This window comes from Pollachius pollachius (genome assembly GCF_949987615.1).
Source record: "Pollachius pollachius genome assembly, chromosome: 18".
In the NCBI taxonomy this organism is placed as follows: Eukaryota; Metazoa; Chordata; class Actinopteri; order Gadiformes; family Gadidae; genus Pollachius; species Pollachius pollachius.
In genome coordinates, this window is record NC_136951.1 from 10,396,045 (window position 1) to 10,412,345 (window position 16,301).

Here is a 16,301-nt window from a genome sequence, read left to right on the forward strand (position 1 = left end):
AAAACAAGTAAATAAGGAAAGAAAGAAATAAAGACACACGTAATGAGGACGATGTATTTCCAATGTCTCAGGAAATATACCCGGTTCGCAGCTGTAGTGTCATTTCCAAAATGAGCCGTTAGACTACAGCAACACAGAAAGAGAAATGTAGGTCTACCACATTGTGATAGAGAGATAGACAGTGATAGACAGATAGACAGATAGACATATATGGAGACAGAAGGCTTAAGAATAGGACTCCCAGTGTTGGGTCCCTTTGAAGAATATGGTTAATGAGAAAGCTGTCAAGCCCAGGTATATAATATATGTAATACAAGAATAAAAAAATATTACAAAAATAATCAATAATTTATATGATATTCTCATATTTGATTATAAAGTGCAATGCCTGTTCTTGACCGACATTTTAACTGTTATTAAACTGTTCTGTAAACTTTTATTTTAAAAACTTGAATTGAATTTCTGCAGTGGTTGATTTCTTGTACCGCTGTGTTTTATGTCTCACTGATTCGTCCACCCTTTTTTATTCCGAATGGAAACAGGGACACGAGAGAAATTCACGTGCGAGTACATTTATATCCCAGTCTTCTTCGCTTCACTGACGTTCAATTCTCTTACCTCGCACTTTGAATGGCGACTGCTTTGAAAGAGCGCGTTCACAAGCTCGGACATGAAAACAGATTTAAACAAAGCCCGACATAACCTTGCTGAAATGCCTTGGAATGCTACTTTGTCCTGCGACTTGAGGAGGAACCATCAATCATATGTGACATGGTGTCAAACCAGTAGAAACACAGTGGATTCAAACCACACATTATTTGAAACAAATAACCATAGAAATCCTCAAGTGCATCTTGAAAAGGAAATAGAAGAAATGAAGGATGAATATTGAATAATGTAACATTAATTTGAATGTTGTAATATTCATTTGAATATTGTGTATTGTAATATTCAAATGGGACACACAAACCCACACAATTAGTTTTGTATCTCTAAACTGCTTGATGGTCATTTCCAAAAATGTTCCACTACTGCCATTACATTTAGGAGACAAATGTCAATAAAATATTAATTTCTGTAATATTATTTTAGTGAAACTGCGTACTTTGTTTGTTTTTGAGGCCTGAGGTCTGTTTAAATTTAATCGATCAAATCTCTCGATTGTTTATCAACTCCTAAGCAATCATGCTACATTTATATAGCATTGTCACTATCAATCCTTTTATTATACTGTTAATGATATTCAATAGCAGTTGTGTTTAAAATACCCAGACCACTAATGAAAAGTAAATCTATATGTAACCTGCTGTCTTATTCACAATTACACTGAATTGTTTTGTACAATCAGGCTTTTCTGTGTCTCAGCAGTTCAGGAGACGTGTGAGAGGCCGATTAGTAGTTTTAGTGGAAGAGAAAGGCTGCGCTAGCAGTTCTTCTTTTAGCACGGTTCATCTACAGGTGTCAGCGATGACACACACACACACACAAGCTCACACACACAGACCTACACACCTACACCCCCCACACACACACACACACACGCACACCCAAACGCCCACACACTCACCCTGTACCAGTCATTTGGGCAAAGCCCAAGGGCCCATATGTCAGTGGGGGCCCTGTAGAGTAAATACAGTAAGAACCCTGTGAGTTATGACTCAAAAATCTATTTTCACCACACTCACACACAAACACACACACACACACACACGCCGAGCTCACCCAGAAAGAAAAAAGATTAGAAAGAAAGTGAGTAAGAGAGAAGGAACAAAAAGAGAAACCGCCAAAAAGGACGGATGAGGAGAATAAAGAAGGAGCTGGCGGAATAAGGACGGAACAAGAGTAGTGCAGGAGGCCGGGAGGCCCCGCGCTCACTGGAGACGTCCGGGCGCGTGGTGCGGACCGGACGCCACCAGGAGAATCCTAATGGTGCCGCCTGGTGGCGTAACACGTTCCTCTGTTCGCCGCGAGGCTGAACCCCGGCCTGAATAATGTATGCGGCACTGGGAGCAGAAACCATTAGAACAGGGGCCCAGACGACACCCCGTCGGTAGGCCAGGGGCCCTTCCGGAGCAGCGGGGGGGTCCCACCGCCAACAGAACCTACACCTGGTTCCACCACCTCCGGTGGGCCCGCACGCGTGTTTGCACACACGCGCAATCTCAGTGATCAGGGTTTTACTGGTGGGTATTAAAACACAATCGCTTTTTTGGTAGAGAAGGAAGGCTGGATGTTTTTATCATGTTGCTGGCCGTTTACATTCTACTACTCTTATTGTGTATATCGAAGAATCCCTGTAGGTTTTATTCTTGTTTTGTTTTGTTTATGTCAGTGATATTGGTAGCTCTGCTGGTGATTGTATATGGTTCGTACAGGTTCATGGACGGCAAACCAACTCATTCACAGTACACATTTCAGTATGAACTGTCTGTGAAATTGCATTTCCTCTTTGAGGACAACAAATAACTATCTATCAAGTACTAGCATATAAACAGTATAGTACATCAAATGACGCCCATGGTATCGGATATTGGAAGTTAATTAAATTAACAACAAAATAAAACGGAAACGTTGCAGCTTTCTCTCTCTCTATCTCTATCTCCCTCTCCCACCCTCTCTCTTTCTCTCTAATGATGGCAGCTCCTGCCATGCGGTGGCTGATGTCACCCGTTGCCATGACAGCCAGCACTCAAGTGTGACGCTGAGGAGGAGGGTTCTAGCATTGTGCATGTGTGGGTGTGCGTGTGTGTGTGTGTGTGTGTGTGTGTGTGTGTGTGTGTGTGTGTGTGTGTGTGTGTGTGTGTGTGTGTGTGTGTGTGTGTGTGTGTGTGTTGTCCATTTATTCCCTACTCTCTTGTGGCTTTGCCCTGAACATGTTTTTTTGTCACTATTTTTCGTCTCATGTGTCTTGAAAAACACACAGACTAAAATGTCAAAATTACCATTAAAAGGCCAAACGGCCAACCCCCAAACTAATCACTGGTCTCTGCTAAAAGGAAATATGTTTTCACATCCATTTCCCTGAACATTTCCCTTTCGGTTTCTCTACATTTGAAGCTAACAACAAAAATGACATGAATCTGATGTTGTGTGACTCCAGACAGGAGTCATGCAAGACCCGCTGTTATGGTGAAATGTGTGTGTGTGTGTGTGTGTGCTATTAATATGCTCTCTATTACCCAGAGTGACTAACAGTAAAGTTTCTGAGGTCTCGGCGCCAACCAACACCAACCCTCACCTTCCATTCAGAGGTTGATACTGATAAACAGCTCATGTTCCATCGCTGTGAATCAATAAAAACATGGGAGTCATCCCTGAGTAAAATAATGGGCATATAGAGGATGGACCCTCTAAAAAACATCCTTTAAAGACCCTTATTTCACCACCAAGGGTTGAGGGTGTGTTGTGATCTGTAGCCATTTAAAAGCGTACTAATTTCTAGCGAATGAAACACAACTCATCACTATGATATTACTCTGCCATTGATTCAACCCGTAAGAATCAATGGCGCTACTAGCTTAAAAATATATGTGAAATTTGCGGACGTAGTAGCATGATACCATATAAATAAACATTGATTATTTTGAGGGAGAATTGCCATGCATAGAATGACTACATTTTTTATATACATTTTGTTTTGTAGGTGACTGTTGTATAATCGCAATATTACACTCGAGAGGTGAGCTTTACCGTCATCACTGGTACGACAGTGATAAGGCCAGGACCGAAGCGCTCGCACCAAGTTCCCCAAGCAAGCGTTGCTGAATTGCTCATGTGTTCAGCAGTATCACCCTCTTGAGGGACGATGCTTACATCACTCTCTCACACCTGGGCCTCCAGTCAGGAGCCCTTTATTGATCTGCTGCATCTCATTAACCACGGTTAACCACTGCTTATCCAACCATTGATGAATTAATAAATGCACCAATGAACGAATCAAGGAATGAATCAACCAATCCGTAGAACTCAGGCTTCTTTCTCTGACGTCTCAGTGGTGGCAGCGTGTGAGGTGTTATGTTGCAGCACAGTGTGGAGTGCTGATACAGTGAACTCACATCAGCAAAGAGCAGGCCTAACTGAAAGGGCCCGTTTCTAAGCTAGCCATAGGCTCGCCCAACATTGGACAGCACACGCTGAATGAAATAACAAATATAATCAATCAATGAGTGATCTATGGCTGGGGAATTAATTTTAATTTTATAAATATATATTTTAAGAGGAAGACAGCTTCTTTTGATTTATTAACTCTTCCTGCATTCTTCATAAGAAACCGTATAAATTACCATAACATAACGGTATAGTTACCTATTCATTAATATATGACCGTATACATTCCTTCCAGAATCTTTAATTTCACAGTAGATATGAAACCATTATTTCAGTTACTGTGAATATTCTGGTCTACCTCTGTCATATCATGCTACTGTGCCAACATATCTCTCTCTCTCTCTCTCTCTCTCTCTCTCTCTCTCTCTCTCTCTCTCTCTCTCTCTCTCTCTCTCTCTCTCTCTCTCTCTCTCTCTCTCTCTCTCTCTCTCTCTCTCTCTCTCTCTCTCTCTCTCTGTCAGTGGACTCTCCCATTTGTGATGTCGCAAACTGACACTTTTTAAAAGGGATTTAAATGGCTCAGGTGCAGGAGCTCTAGAGAGCAATGGGGGGTTGACGGTTCAATCTCTATCCTCATCCTGGTACTGGGGTGTACTTGGGTAATAATAACCTCTAGTCTGTGCTCCTCTGCTGGAAGCCTGGGGTCGCAGAGGGGGCGAGAGGGGACATGTGTTGGAGGTACAGCAGGTGCCTTTACTGTGAAGTGCTTTGAGCAGCCGCCGCAGTGGTTATCAAACAAAATAGTGTGTTCAATCTGTTCAAACTTAAAGTTCTCCTGCTCTGGTCCGAAAAAATTTAACATTTTATCGAATGTTGTATAGAGTTTGCCAACTTTTGGGTGAATCCTTAACTTCAATTGTAAAACGAAAACATACATCAATAATACAAGCCTAAAATATACATCAATAAACAATGTTGTAGAGTATATACCAGAATATATATCAAGTCAATTTCTTAAGTGAATTATATTCAATATAATGATCATGGTTGTTTTATGATGAATCATATATATATATATATATATATACATATATATCATATTCATAATTAATAACAATTCTCTTAATAATTACATCATATATTACATAGAGAAGGGCATTCCTTTTGTGCCGGCTGTGTTCTGCTAGAGGCCACTCAATTCCAACCACTGCACCTTTAAATATTTAATCCTCAAGAGCGATTCAACTGAATGCGTATGCAAATGTCCATGCGCAAGACTGGCTGTTTATGCGTGACCTTATGTAACACGACGACTACCCACAGGCTGACATGCGCAACCTGCGGCCCGTTTGGTGAACTCGACATCAACGTGACGACCCTGACCACCCCTTCCCCTTTGCACTACACAGACGCATGCACGCACGCACAAACACACACACATGCACGACGCACGCACAAAGACGCATACACGCACACAGGATACGGGTCATTAGCCCATATGGATCGATTCCCTACTCAGGGATTCAACGGGTGTGTCCACCTGACCCAATACTTCTGCAACGTCTACATCCTATTCCTGACAAAAGGTAGACAATAAAAATAAAAACGTACTCTTCCAAGAAAATATCTGTATTAAACGTTCACAATACTATATTACTATATGAGACAAAGTACTAAACGATGATAATAAAAGTGAAAATACATTTAGGACTCAAAGACCGAGACCAACATAACATCCTTTCCCCTGGAGCACCCTCACTGCTCACTAGTATTTTGTCATTTACCACACATTCTTTATCAGTTCATCATTATCTATTTAACAGAATGTCAGTGAGACGGTAGGGGTAAGGGGCATTGTGCTCAATAATACCTACAGGTAAACCCCGGACCTGGGGGGGTTCGAACACACAGGACCTTTACTTTGGTCGCGTCCCACATGACACCCTGATGTAGAGCTCGAGGTGCAGGGCGCAGGGGTGGGGTGGGGGGATGGGGTGTCTCACCTGGATCATGTACAGCTGGGCGATGCGATACTCGTCCACGCTCATGGGCATGGGGATGCGGTACTCCTTCACCAGCATGGCTGCGCTTGCGTGTGTGTGTGCGTGTGCGCACGCACGTGTGTGTGTTTGTGTGTGTCTGCGTTAGGTAGAAGGCTCCAGTGGCAGGGCTGTGTGCTAGCCGAGCAGCGTGTTCAGACGCTTAGCCGCTAGCATGCTAGACGCCGTCGCCATTCACACCTGTTCAGGAGACACAGAAGAGAGAGAGGAAAACACAGGGGATTAGATTAGTCCTGAGGCGTATATCGGGTGATTTGTAGATCTGTAATTAACAACACACCTGTACGACAACAACGACAGCGTCAGCAGCAACAGCTAGGGTGTTTTCGACAGTGATAGCTGTTAGCCCGAAAGTCGCTGAAGAGCTACGAGAGTAGAATTAAGCCTGTTTCTCTTATGGATTAAACCCACCATGTGTATGTGTTTGTGACTGTGTGTGTGTGTGTGTGTGTGTGTGTGTGTGTGTGTGTGTGTGTGTGTGTGTGTGTGTGTGTGTGTGTGTGTGTGTGTGTGCTGCATGGCCCCAGTCTTCCTCCAGATCAATTACAAGGTAATCCCATGACCCAGCAACCTCCCCCACCCCACCCTCGCTCCTCTTTCCTAATGCCCAGGCAACCCAGATCTCTCTCTCTCTCTCTCTCTCTCTCTCTCTCTCTCTCTCTCTCTCTCTCTCTCTCTCTCTCTCTCTCTCTCTCTCTCTCTCTCTCTCTCTCTCTCTCTCTCTCTCTCTCTCTCTCTCTCTCTCTCTCTCTCTCTCAGAGAACTGTCCAGCTTGGTGCTAATATCCAACATGTGTGTGGTCAGTGCATCCTTGTTGTTCTATGCTTGTGGGGACAGAGTACTCCGCTTGCACACACCCCATGTGGGCCAAGCCGCAGACGGGGACTGACTACTTAGGCAGACCACGTCCTGCGTAGTTCCGGTCCCTCATTAAACCATGTTGGGGGACATGCATCCTCCTGTAAGAGGGTATTTTGTACAGTCTTTCCTTATTATCACCCACCAACTGGTAGTTGTACCTCCAGCATGTTGTGTATACACTCCGTGAGTAGTATTAATCCCCAGCTAGTGCTGGGTAATCCTGGTGTCGGTCTGTGTGTGTGTGAGTCTACTAAAGGGAAAGACATGGAAAAAAGCTCTCTGCACGACACGGTAGAAAAGACAGAACTGCCACACAATCTCTCAAATAAAAAAAAATACAATCCTATTCCTCATCCATCTTTAGACTTGACTCCTCGATACCACGTTGACCGACAGGCTAAAGGCGATCAACTCCTATGATGAGGGTACCTTCATCGTCCCATGATTAAAATGAGACATTTTAGACAGGCTGCAAATAATGGTAATGAAGGGTCATTGCACTATATTACAATTTCAACCGTATAAGTGGCGATTGCAACATTAAGAGACAAACTGTTGCTGTAGATCTAGCAATGCGTCCATCCACCCCCCACCATGGCGTGCTCCTCACCTCCTCCTGATCCTCCCTCACCACCCAAACCACATCCTCCCCACTCTACCACGAGGAGGAGATAGTGCAAAGTGTTTTAGGGAAATGCAACAAATGGATGCACCTTATTTTAAGTCACCTTTTCACTTTTTTTTAACTTTAGCATTTTTTTATGTAAAGTGTCTTTGGGTACTGAGAAAAACGCCATATGATTGCAATGCATTATTATAATGACCTTATTCAGCTTCATGGCTGGAGAATGAAATTGGACACTCTCTGTCAAGAGACTCAGTATGCCATGAGAAAAAGGACCAGGGATTACAGCACTATATGAGAGCAAATTGTAGCCATCTAAATATCCTAGATCGTACACTGTGGACCCTGAATCTATCGTCTGGGATCAATATAGTATTGTCGTATCTTATCTTACTCGGATGAACTGGTGTTTTTCACCAAGGCCCTCCTATGTTAGGCTATGACGCCCGGGCTTATCAGTATCAACTTCTACTTTACATATTTGCATGGTTCCTCTTTGATCCCTCATAATATTTTTATTACGGATGATTTCGCTCTCTTCAATTTGTTTGTTCACCTGGCGGCCATCTTGGTTCTAAAAGCTAGTGGGGTGATGGAACTGACTGTGGCATTCACTTCCCCTTCCCGGCAGGTACCTAATAAAAGTAAGAGCACAACAGTGCAATAGCGGATAACTGTTTAATTACATTGCTGACTTCCCATTAATGACAAAATAGTATTTTTTTGTTTTCTTTGCATACAGAGTACAAAGTAATGCTCTGCAATCTGTGCATGCTTTTTTTACTTGTTTCCTGCTATGATGTCAGAAAATCAATAACGCTAAATCAATATCAAGATCTCTCGAGAACACAACTAATTTCCCAACCGTTATGCTAAAAGCCCAACAAGTGCCAAATGATATCACAACCCAAGTACCCTTAAAAGGCATCGGGTAAACCGCTTTGTGAGGCCAAAACGTCTTCATTCGTGTACATCCTAAATAAATCATTCAATCATCACAAACTAAGATTCATTCTTCATCTGCATTTCAGCACATTTGTCGGAAATGCCCGGGGTGGAATAAATGTATGATCATAAGTACAAACATGTAGTCTGATGAAATTTAGACCAAGAAATGTAGCCATACATACCCAAACGCAGCCCACCCCAAAGGCTCCCTAGGTTCCACCGCCCCGCTGACCAGAGCTACATACCCCACCGGGCAACCTCATTACTCATCAATTCTAATGCACCCACGACGTCTGAAAGGCTGTGTCTGATTGGGTCTGATTGGATCGTGAGGCCGGTCCCTGCCAACGTGGCTTCATCAATGTGTTATACAGAAAAATATCAAAACAACTGCTGCGATTTACATAACAAACGTGGTGTGCATATTTAGTTCCAAGTCGTGATTGCTAGATTGGAAATTATCTTCGAGATGTATAGGCTTAACTGTGACGGATGGTTGATTCATTTATTTATTATCTTTACAGATCAACCCTCCTCATGACAGTAGACCGAGTTCAACCTAAACATCTCCACACATTGCCCAGCCCAACGCCACACATCTCCTATTAAACAACACCATCTAATGCACAAGATTGACAGCGACTAACCTCCTCGTGAAGCCCTGTGTATAGGCTACCAAACATTACATTACAATTACATCACCATCACCCTCGCCACCGGCCCCATCACACCAATTCATCCACCAGCACCACTTGGTTGTCCCGGCTGGAGTAAGATGCACCTTAAAGTCCACATCCATCCCCACTGACACTCTCTAACTATAGGCTTGCCATCCTTCACTAGATGATTGAGAGACCTGTCTGGCAATCCGAGGCAGAGTACAAAACAACCCTCCACTGTGGGCATGTCCACACTCAGCAACAGTCGACACGATGTACAGCAAACACATGCACAAAGATCTTTACCTTGCTGATGGAACAATCGCGGCTAACACATCGCTATGATTCCCATCCGTTGGGGAGAATTCTGGTTCCGCGTTCCATGTGCATGTGGGCTAACAGTCGCAACATTCTAGAAGCCCCAACCCCGGCGAGATGGTCCTGTGATGTCCTTTCTCCAGCACCAATTGGCTAACGGATCTGCAGCTACACTGTTAAGACACACATACAAAGAGGTTGGCAGGTTTTTTAAATCCTTACTGTGAAACCAGAGCAGGTATCGACTGTCTCTCTCTCTGCTTCTCCCTTCCTTCCTCTCTTCTCCACCCACCTCTTCTCTTTTTTTTGTCCCCCCCATCATCATCATCATCTCCCTGCGTCTCCACCTCCCGACCGGCCGAGGAGGCTCTGTTACCATGGCAATGCATGAGGCTGTGCCCCGATTGGTGGAGCCCGCTGTGATGCAACGGTTAATGGTACAGCCCCGCTCATACATGGATGTTACCGCGGTCTGACCCCACCCCTTTCTTCTCTCCCCGCCACCCTTTTCTCTGTCTTTCTTTTTGCCGTTTCCCATTACCCTGCCACTTCTGTTTTATTTCAGTAGTCTGTTATTCTGAGCATCACAGGTCTTACAGCACCATACCGAAATCCATACAAAAAAAAACAAATAAACCAGGAAGCTAAATCAGAATGATATCATCCACTGTCAAGAACTCAACACAATACAAGTACAAACACAATTTGATGTCTTCCAAAATAGGATCGTATTCTATTTTTAAAGGTAGGCTTGTAGGAGGACAGTTCGCTAGCTATAACGTGTATTATTACCTCAAGGAGAGATGAGTCGGCCCTCTGGATAACAGGCTATAAACACATCCACCTGAAAGACCGCGATTGGATGTCGCTCACCTGCATCGTCCGCCCATTTGACTGAGCAAGCAGCTGGTCCACAGCACCGGGGACTTTTCATTTGACTACCAAATGACGGATGAACGAGCTAGGTGTTCTGACGCCAAAATAAAAGCACCTCGCAAATGAGTTCGTTTAACATTCCGAAGTAGCAACTAACAGCTGTATTTCCTTGAATGCGGAACCTAGTGATCTATTGATGGGGCAGGAAACAGATGACATTCATTTAAAAACAACCCCCAAAAAAATGCACACGGAAACACGTATCAATAGCACCTTTATTTAATCGTATGCTCTATTAGACACCCGTTCTGTAAAAACACTTGGGTGGTGTGTTGTATGACCCGGCGTGGCCCGTGTGTGATGGCAGATGGAGGAAGCAGAAGAGGGGCCTTATTTTGTGACTCACACACCCGTGCTCAGGATAACGGCGGTTTAATTACATTCATCCCGGCTGTCTCGTGGGCTCCACGTTAAAAATACCCCGTTACCACCGACGGCGAGGCTCCGTCTGCCGAAGGTACCGTGAACGCTGGGCTACTTTTAATTACATCACAGCTGATGAAAAAAAACGAGACTTATTAATATTTGTGTAATTATTTCGGCTTTATTGATTTACCGATTTTCTATTTTATTCATTGCCAGACGTTTAGAGTTTAAATGGCTTCCATTTCTTCCATTTCCGTTTCTTTTTTCACGCCCATTTCCTCCCTATTTTTGAATTAACCATAAACCACAGGGAAGGACGACAGAATTGTTTTAAAAAATATAAAAATTCTCTGATTGATTCTCCTCCCCAAAATCCGTGAATGAGTCTGTCATCCATTCCACTCTCTCACACACACACACACACACACACACACACACACACACACACACACACACACACACACACACACACACACACACACACACACACACACACACACAGACAGACTCATTTATCTGAGGATCAGCAGAACAGGCCTAACTGAATAAGCCTCATGCTCTTCCACATTATACTTAACACAGCAGGGGCAAACGGGAGGGACTCCGCTGTTGGTCCGGCCCTTAATGCGTCTGCTAATTTATGAGCCTGTCATCGGTAGGCAGTCCAGACGACCGAGAGTGGTTACACAGGCAGCGGCCGTGGGCCACGACTGAAGGCAGAATTCCGCAGTCAGCTCCCCCACCCAACTGGCGTTGGGGAGCCGAGATGGCCGCTAGGGGAAGAAGGGCTGTAGGCTCTGAGGCTCTCGAGTTTGGTTTGGTGGTTTGGTATAAGATGGTTCCTTTTCGATGGCTCAGAGACAGGAGGTACACAAACACAGCACACACACACTCATTCAAACACTAACCTACGAAGTTGAAGATTTCGATATTTACTAATCAAGAGATGCCTTTGTAGCAAATAACAGAAAATTTGAGAGGCATGCAATCAAGGGGCAAGTAGGAGTCACTACCACGCAATCCTGTCCCTTGGGTTTTCTGTTAAAGTAGCACTAAAAGTTTAGCCACCACCATATTAAGGACCAGAGTCCCCTTCGGATGAGGAATACAATATATGGAAAGACTACTCGATATCGGGTTGTGTATTGTAGTATACACAAAACATTACGGCAAACCGCTAGATTAAAATGTATCCAAATACTATTCTGTCCTTGATAGCAAATAGTGTTCACATGTTCAGTTCATGAATTCATTCATTCTGCAATTTTGTCTTAATTTGATGTTCGTTTTAATGTACATATACAAAATCTTGTTGAAGAACATTACTGAGTTATTTACAGACCCAAATAGAATATAATAATTTAAAAAAGGCGGTGTGGCCATAGAAAGGGAGTGAATGGTTTGTGATCTATCATAAATTGGACATAAAATTCTCTGCCACTCTGAGGGGAAATTACAGCAATGCATAAGGTCCAGTAGAAGGAACAGCACAGGCTATATTTAATCTCTTTCAGGACAGAAAAAGCACTACTGAGGTTCATAAAATTATTGGCTTTTCTTTCTTTTTCAAAATCGGAACTAAAATATTAACTTTCTCTGAGACGCATGTAGTATCTCACTACAGTATTCTGACAGAGCGGCAGGAAGACTACCATCCTACTCCTGATCATCTTTCATTGATTCAACATACAGATTCTTCGCTTATATTTCTGAGACTAGAAGGACGTAACAAAAGAGTACATTTATCCACAAGTTCCATTCAAACTAGCATTTGTAACCAACAAATACAAAGTGCTTTACCTAGCTATACTACACCCTCACAAATTACTGTATCTATTTACTTTACTTATCTCCAGGAAAACACAGTTAACTTATTTGCGGAATGGCGGTCAATGTGTTTCTCTGGGAATTACAAACGGTTAGTGTTTTGTTTCCTGGGGTGGTGTAGAGAGAGAGAGAAGTAGAGAGATAGAGAGAGAGAGACACCTGTAGATCAGCAGGGTTTAACACAACACCCACTGACACACACATAAATTCTCACACACACACACACACACACAGACACACTCAAACTCAAATGCATACACGTACACACACACAATGTAGAATCATATTTTGAATAAAAATAAAGCAGTCACGCATGATTTACTGCCTTAAACAATGAGCTGCCAGTATGCAAGATGGAATAAATAAAAATCAGAATTTATATAATCGAACACACCCAAGGGACCAAAGAAAAAAAAACACTTCGCAATGGAACAATTCCTCACTAAAAATACCCAGAAACATTTATTATTAAAGTTTTTCTGATTCATTACTTTACACGACTCAGTCACACTTCCTTCCTCCTTTCATCTCCCCCTGCCCTAGCTTCAGACATTAACACATTTTCTAAGTACACCCACACACACGTACACACACACACACACTAATGTACGAATTACAGGCCAAATCACAGAGAACCACACTAAAAAGTCAGGCGGTAAAAAGTGAACTGAGGGGAAAGTACTGCCATCAGTCAAGCAATATATCACAAGTTCCTCCGAAAAAATAAATAAAAGCCTGGGTGCTCTATTCTGGAGGCCAATTCTCAGGGGCCCAATACCATTAGTGCCTGGCCCCGCTCCACACGCCTCGCGCTGGGGTGATGTAGTGCTGGACGGGGCCCAGCCAGGCTGTTTGTCACCAACACCTCCAGGACTCCCATGGCCTGCAGTGCCTCCCCTATCCTCCCGTTGTCCCCCCCACCAGCTTACGTCCATTAACTTCCCCATGACTCATACTAGAGACAACAAATCGTTTCATCATGAACACAACAGAGCCCCCCTCCCCCTGCCATCTTCTGCTTAGTCACATTCAGAGCGGGCCCGCTACGGGACAGCCGTTGAGAGTGGTCGGAGTGACAGAGGTGGAGTCCTTTTGCAGATCATGCACAACATTAACACAATGATGTCACCTGGCACAATCTGATATCAGAGCCCGCTGCAACCTTTATGAGATGTGTAAACATCGGACAGGACGGCTGCAAACCAGGGGCAATCGATTATGTCAGAAATTGCAGAAACTGAAACAAGCCTTTGTACATATTGATTAGATGAGTTGATTTGGAGATCTCGATTTAACAGGGAGACGGATGAGGTGGGACAAACCTAAACTGACTAGAGATGGGTCTCTGGAGTTACTCTAAGTCATAGCGCACAATGTCCTCTGTGTGTGTGTGTGTGTGTGTGTGTGTGTGTGTGTGTGTGTGTGTGTGTGTGTGTGTGTGTGTGTGTGAGCACGTGGGTATGCGTTGCACGTGCACATTTGCGTGCGTGTGCACTTTTGTGCATGTCCTATTCGCGCATCCTTTTGTTAATATTTGATGGGGAAGTTATACATGACTGGGTCTGAACAAAGCTCAGGGATTGTTAATTAGAGTAAGTGGTGGGAACTGGGCGAAACGGAGCGACGAATGGGACAGCCTCACATCATCCACAGTGACCTTGAATCCTTCCAGGAATGAATCCACGAGCACATGGGGACACGCTGGGACTGAATTGGAACACTGAATCCACAGATCTATAGCCTAGTTAAAGTCACTCTGAGTGACGGTGGAGGGGGGCATGAATGGACATGAGACTACGTCTACTCAATAGAGGAGTGCCATCTTTTCAGGTGAATGTAAACCAGGGCTCAAAGTCTAACTTACGTTTGCATGCTTTGTCTGACAAGTATCGCTAAGTAAATCTAAGTGTTTATTTTGTTATTATGTGGAACAAAGAAAACCTAGCAAATATTAGCATTTCTGACAATATAACCAGTTTGGCATTTTTACTGGATAAATAGAACAAAAATAATAATTCTCTTGAGAAATTGATTCGATTCTATCAATTTAGCCATCATTTACCTCCTCTTCAATACACAAGATTTGAAATGATCATGCATAGGAAGCCTAACAACAGTTTTTTTACAAGTGATGACATCGCATCTTTTAAAACAGAGTACGTGTTCTGTGATCAACTCTACAAACAGATCACTAATCAACAATCACCTATCCCCACTGTGTGCCAAATATGGGCACGTTTCCTTTTCTCGCCATCAATTCCGTTCCAAAATGGCCCCCGCCCATAGCTTAAATTCAACCTACAGAATCAAACAGCCGTGGAGAGAAATTCAATAAATAACCTATGGCTGACGTCAGAACCCGGGCGCTACAGCCTGTATACAATCTGAGTTTCCACCCAGCGTCTCCAGCCAACCGCAACGCGCGGCCTGCTGTGAAGTCACGACGGCAGGGCTGGAATCCCTCTGTTTATCCGGCTATAAATAGACCACACACCGCCGTGACGCGACATCTTGTGACGCTCCCCCCACCCCGCATCCTCCATCCTCACATCCTCCCATCCCTGTATCTTCCTCACACACACACACACACACACACACACCCACACACCCCCCCCCCCCACACACACACACACACACACCCCAGACTGTACCACAGCTGTCATGTTGCTATTGGTATGCAGGAGTTGGCCTGGCATACGTGTTATCTCTCTCTCTTCCTCTCTCTTCCCCTCTCTACCTCTCTCTCTCTCTCTCTCTCTCTCTCTCGCTCTCTCTCTATCCCTTCTCTCTCTTTCTCCCCCTCCCTCTATCCCTTCCTTTCTCCTCCACTCCTCTCCCCCATTTCCCCATCTTCTCCACTCCTTGCTCTCTCTCCCTTATCAGCAGAGAAAGTGTGAGAGAGCGAGAGAGAGAACGCCCGAGAGAGCGAGAGACGTGTGGTGTGAATGAGGCATAAGACACGGACAGATTGACAAGAGCATAAAGATGTGGCTGAATGGAGTATCAGATCGTCTGGATGGGCCAGATACTAGGAAATGAGAGCAGGAGGGAGGGAGGACGGATGGGCATATGGACACGCAGAAGACGAAGAGGTGGTGGGGGAGCAGATGGAGACATGGGAGAGAGAGAGCGAGAGAGAGAGAGAGAGAGAGAGAGAGAGAGAGAGAGAGAGAGAGAAAGAGTGAAGTAACGAGAGTGGGAGGGAGCGAGATGGAGAGAAAAATTGAGAGTAGTAGAGAAGGAAAGAGACAAAGAGAGAGGAAACAATAGAGAGAGAAAGTAAGAGAGAAGGTAAGAGAGAGAGACTAACAGAGAGAAGGAAAGAGAGAAAAGCGAAAAACGGAAAAGAGAGATGTCATCTGACTGAATCTTGACCAATTGACAATAAAAAATTGACTCCATTTCGCCATTTCTGGGTTGTTTCTTCATGGTTTGTGTTACTGTAAGTTGCTTTGGATGAAAACGTCAGCTTTATAAATAAGAGGGGGGGGGGGGGGGGAATCAATACTATGACTCACGTTCTGTGCCTGCTGCTTCCTAACAGCATTTATTAAAAGCAAACCTAATCATTTTGCTTCTATAATCACATCCAGCGGGGCTACATCGTTCAGTTTCATGACAATCATGTGGAGAGGGGAGGAAATAGACTCGTTT

The 16,301-nt window shown here is 44.0% G+C and overlaps 1 protein-coding gene across 1 annotated transcript in view; it reads right to left on the reverse strand.

The window, feature by feature from the left end:
* The window catches only part of pitpnm2 (phosphatidylinositol transfer protein, membrane-associated 2), a gene marked incomplete at its 3' end in the record, with an annotated part of 30,903 nt that extends 21,261 nt beyond the window's left edge, over positions 1–9,642 (reverse strand). The window contains exons 1-2 of the mRNA XM_079755911.1: positions 9,507–9,642; positions 6,051–6,287 (exon numbers count right to left, since the gene is read on the reverse strand). Coding sequence (XP_079612037.1) covers positions 6,051–6,128 — 78 coding nt within the window. The 5' untranslated portion in view covers positions 6,129–6,287; positions 9,507–9,642. The remainder of the gene's footprint in view (positions 1–6,050; positions 6,288–9,506) is intronic.
* Between the last annotated feature and the right edge of the window lie 6,659 nt (positions 9,643–16,301).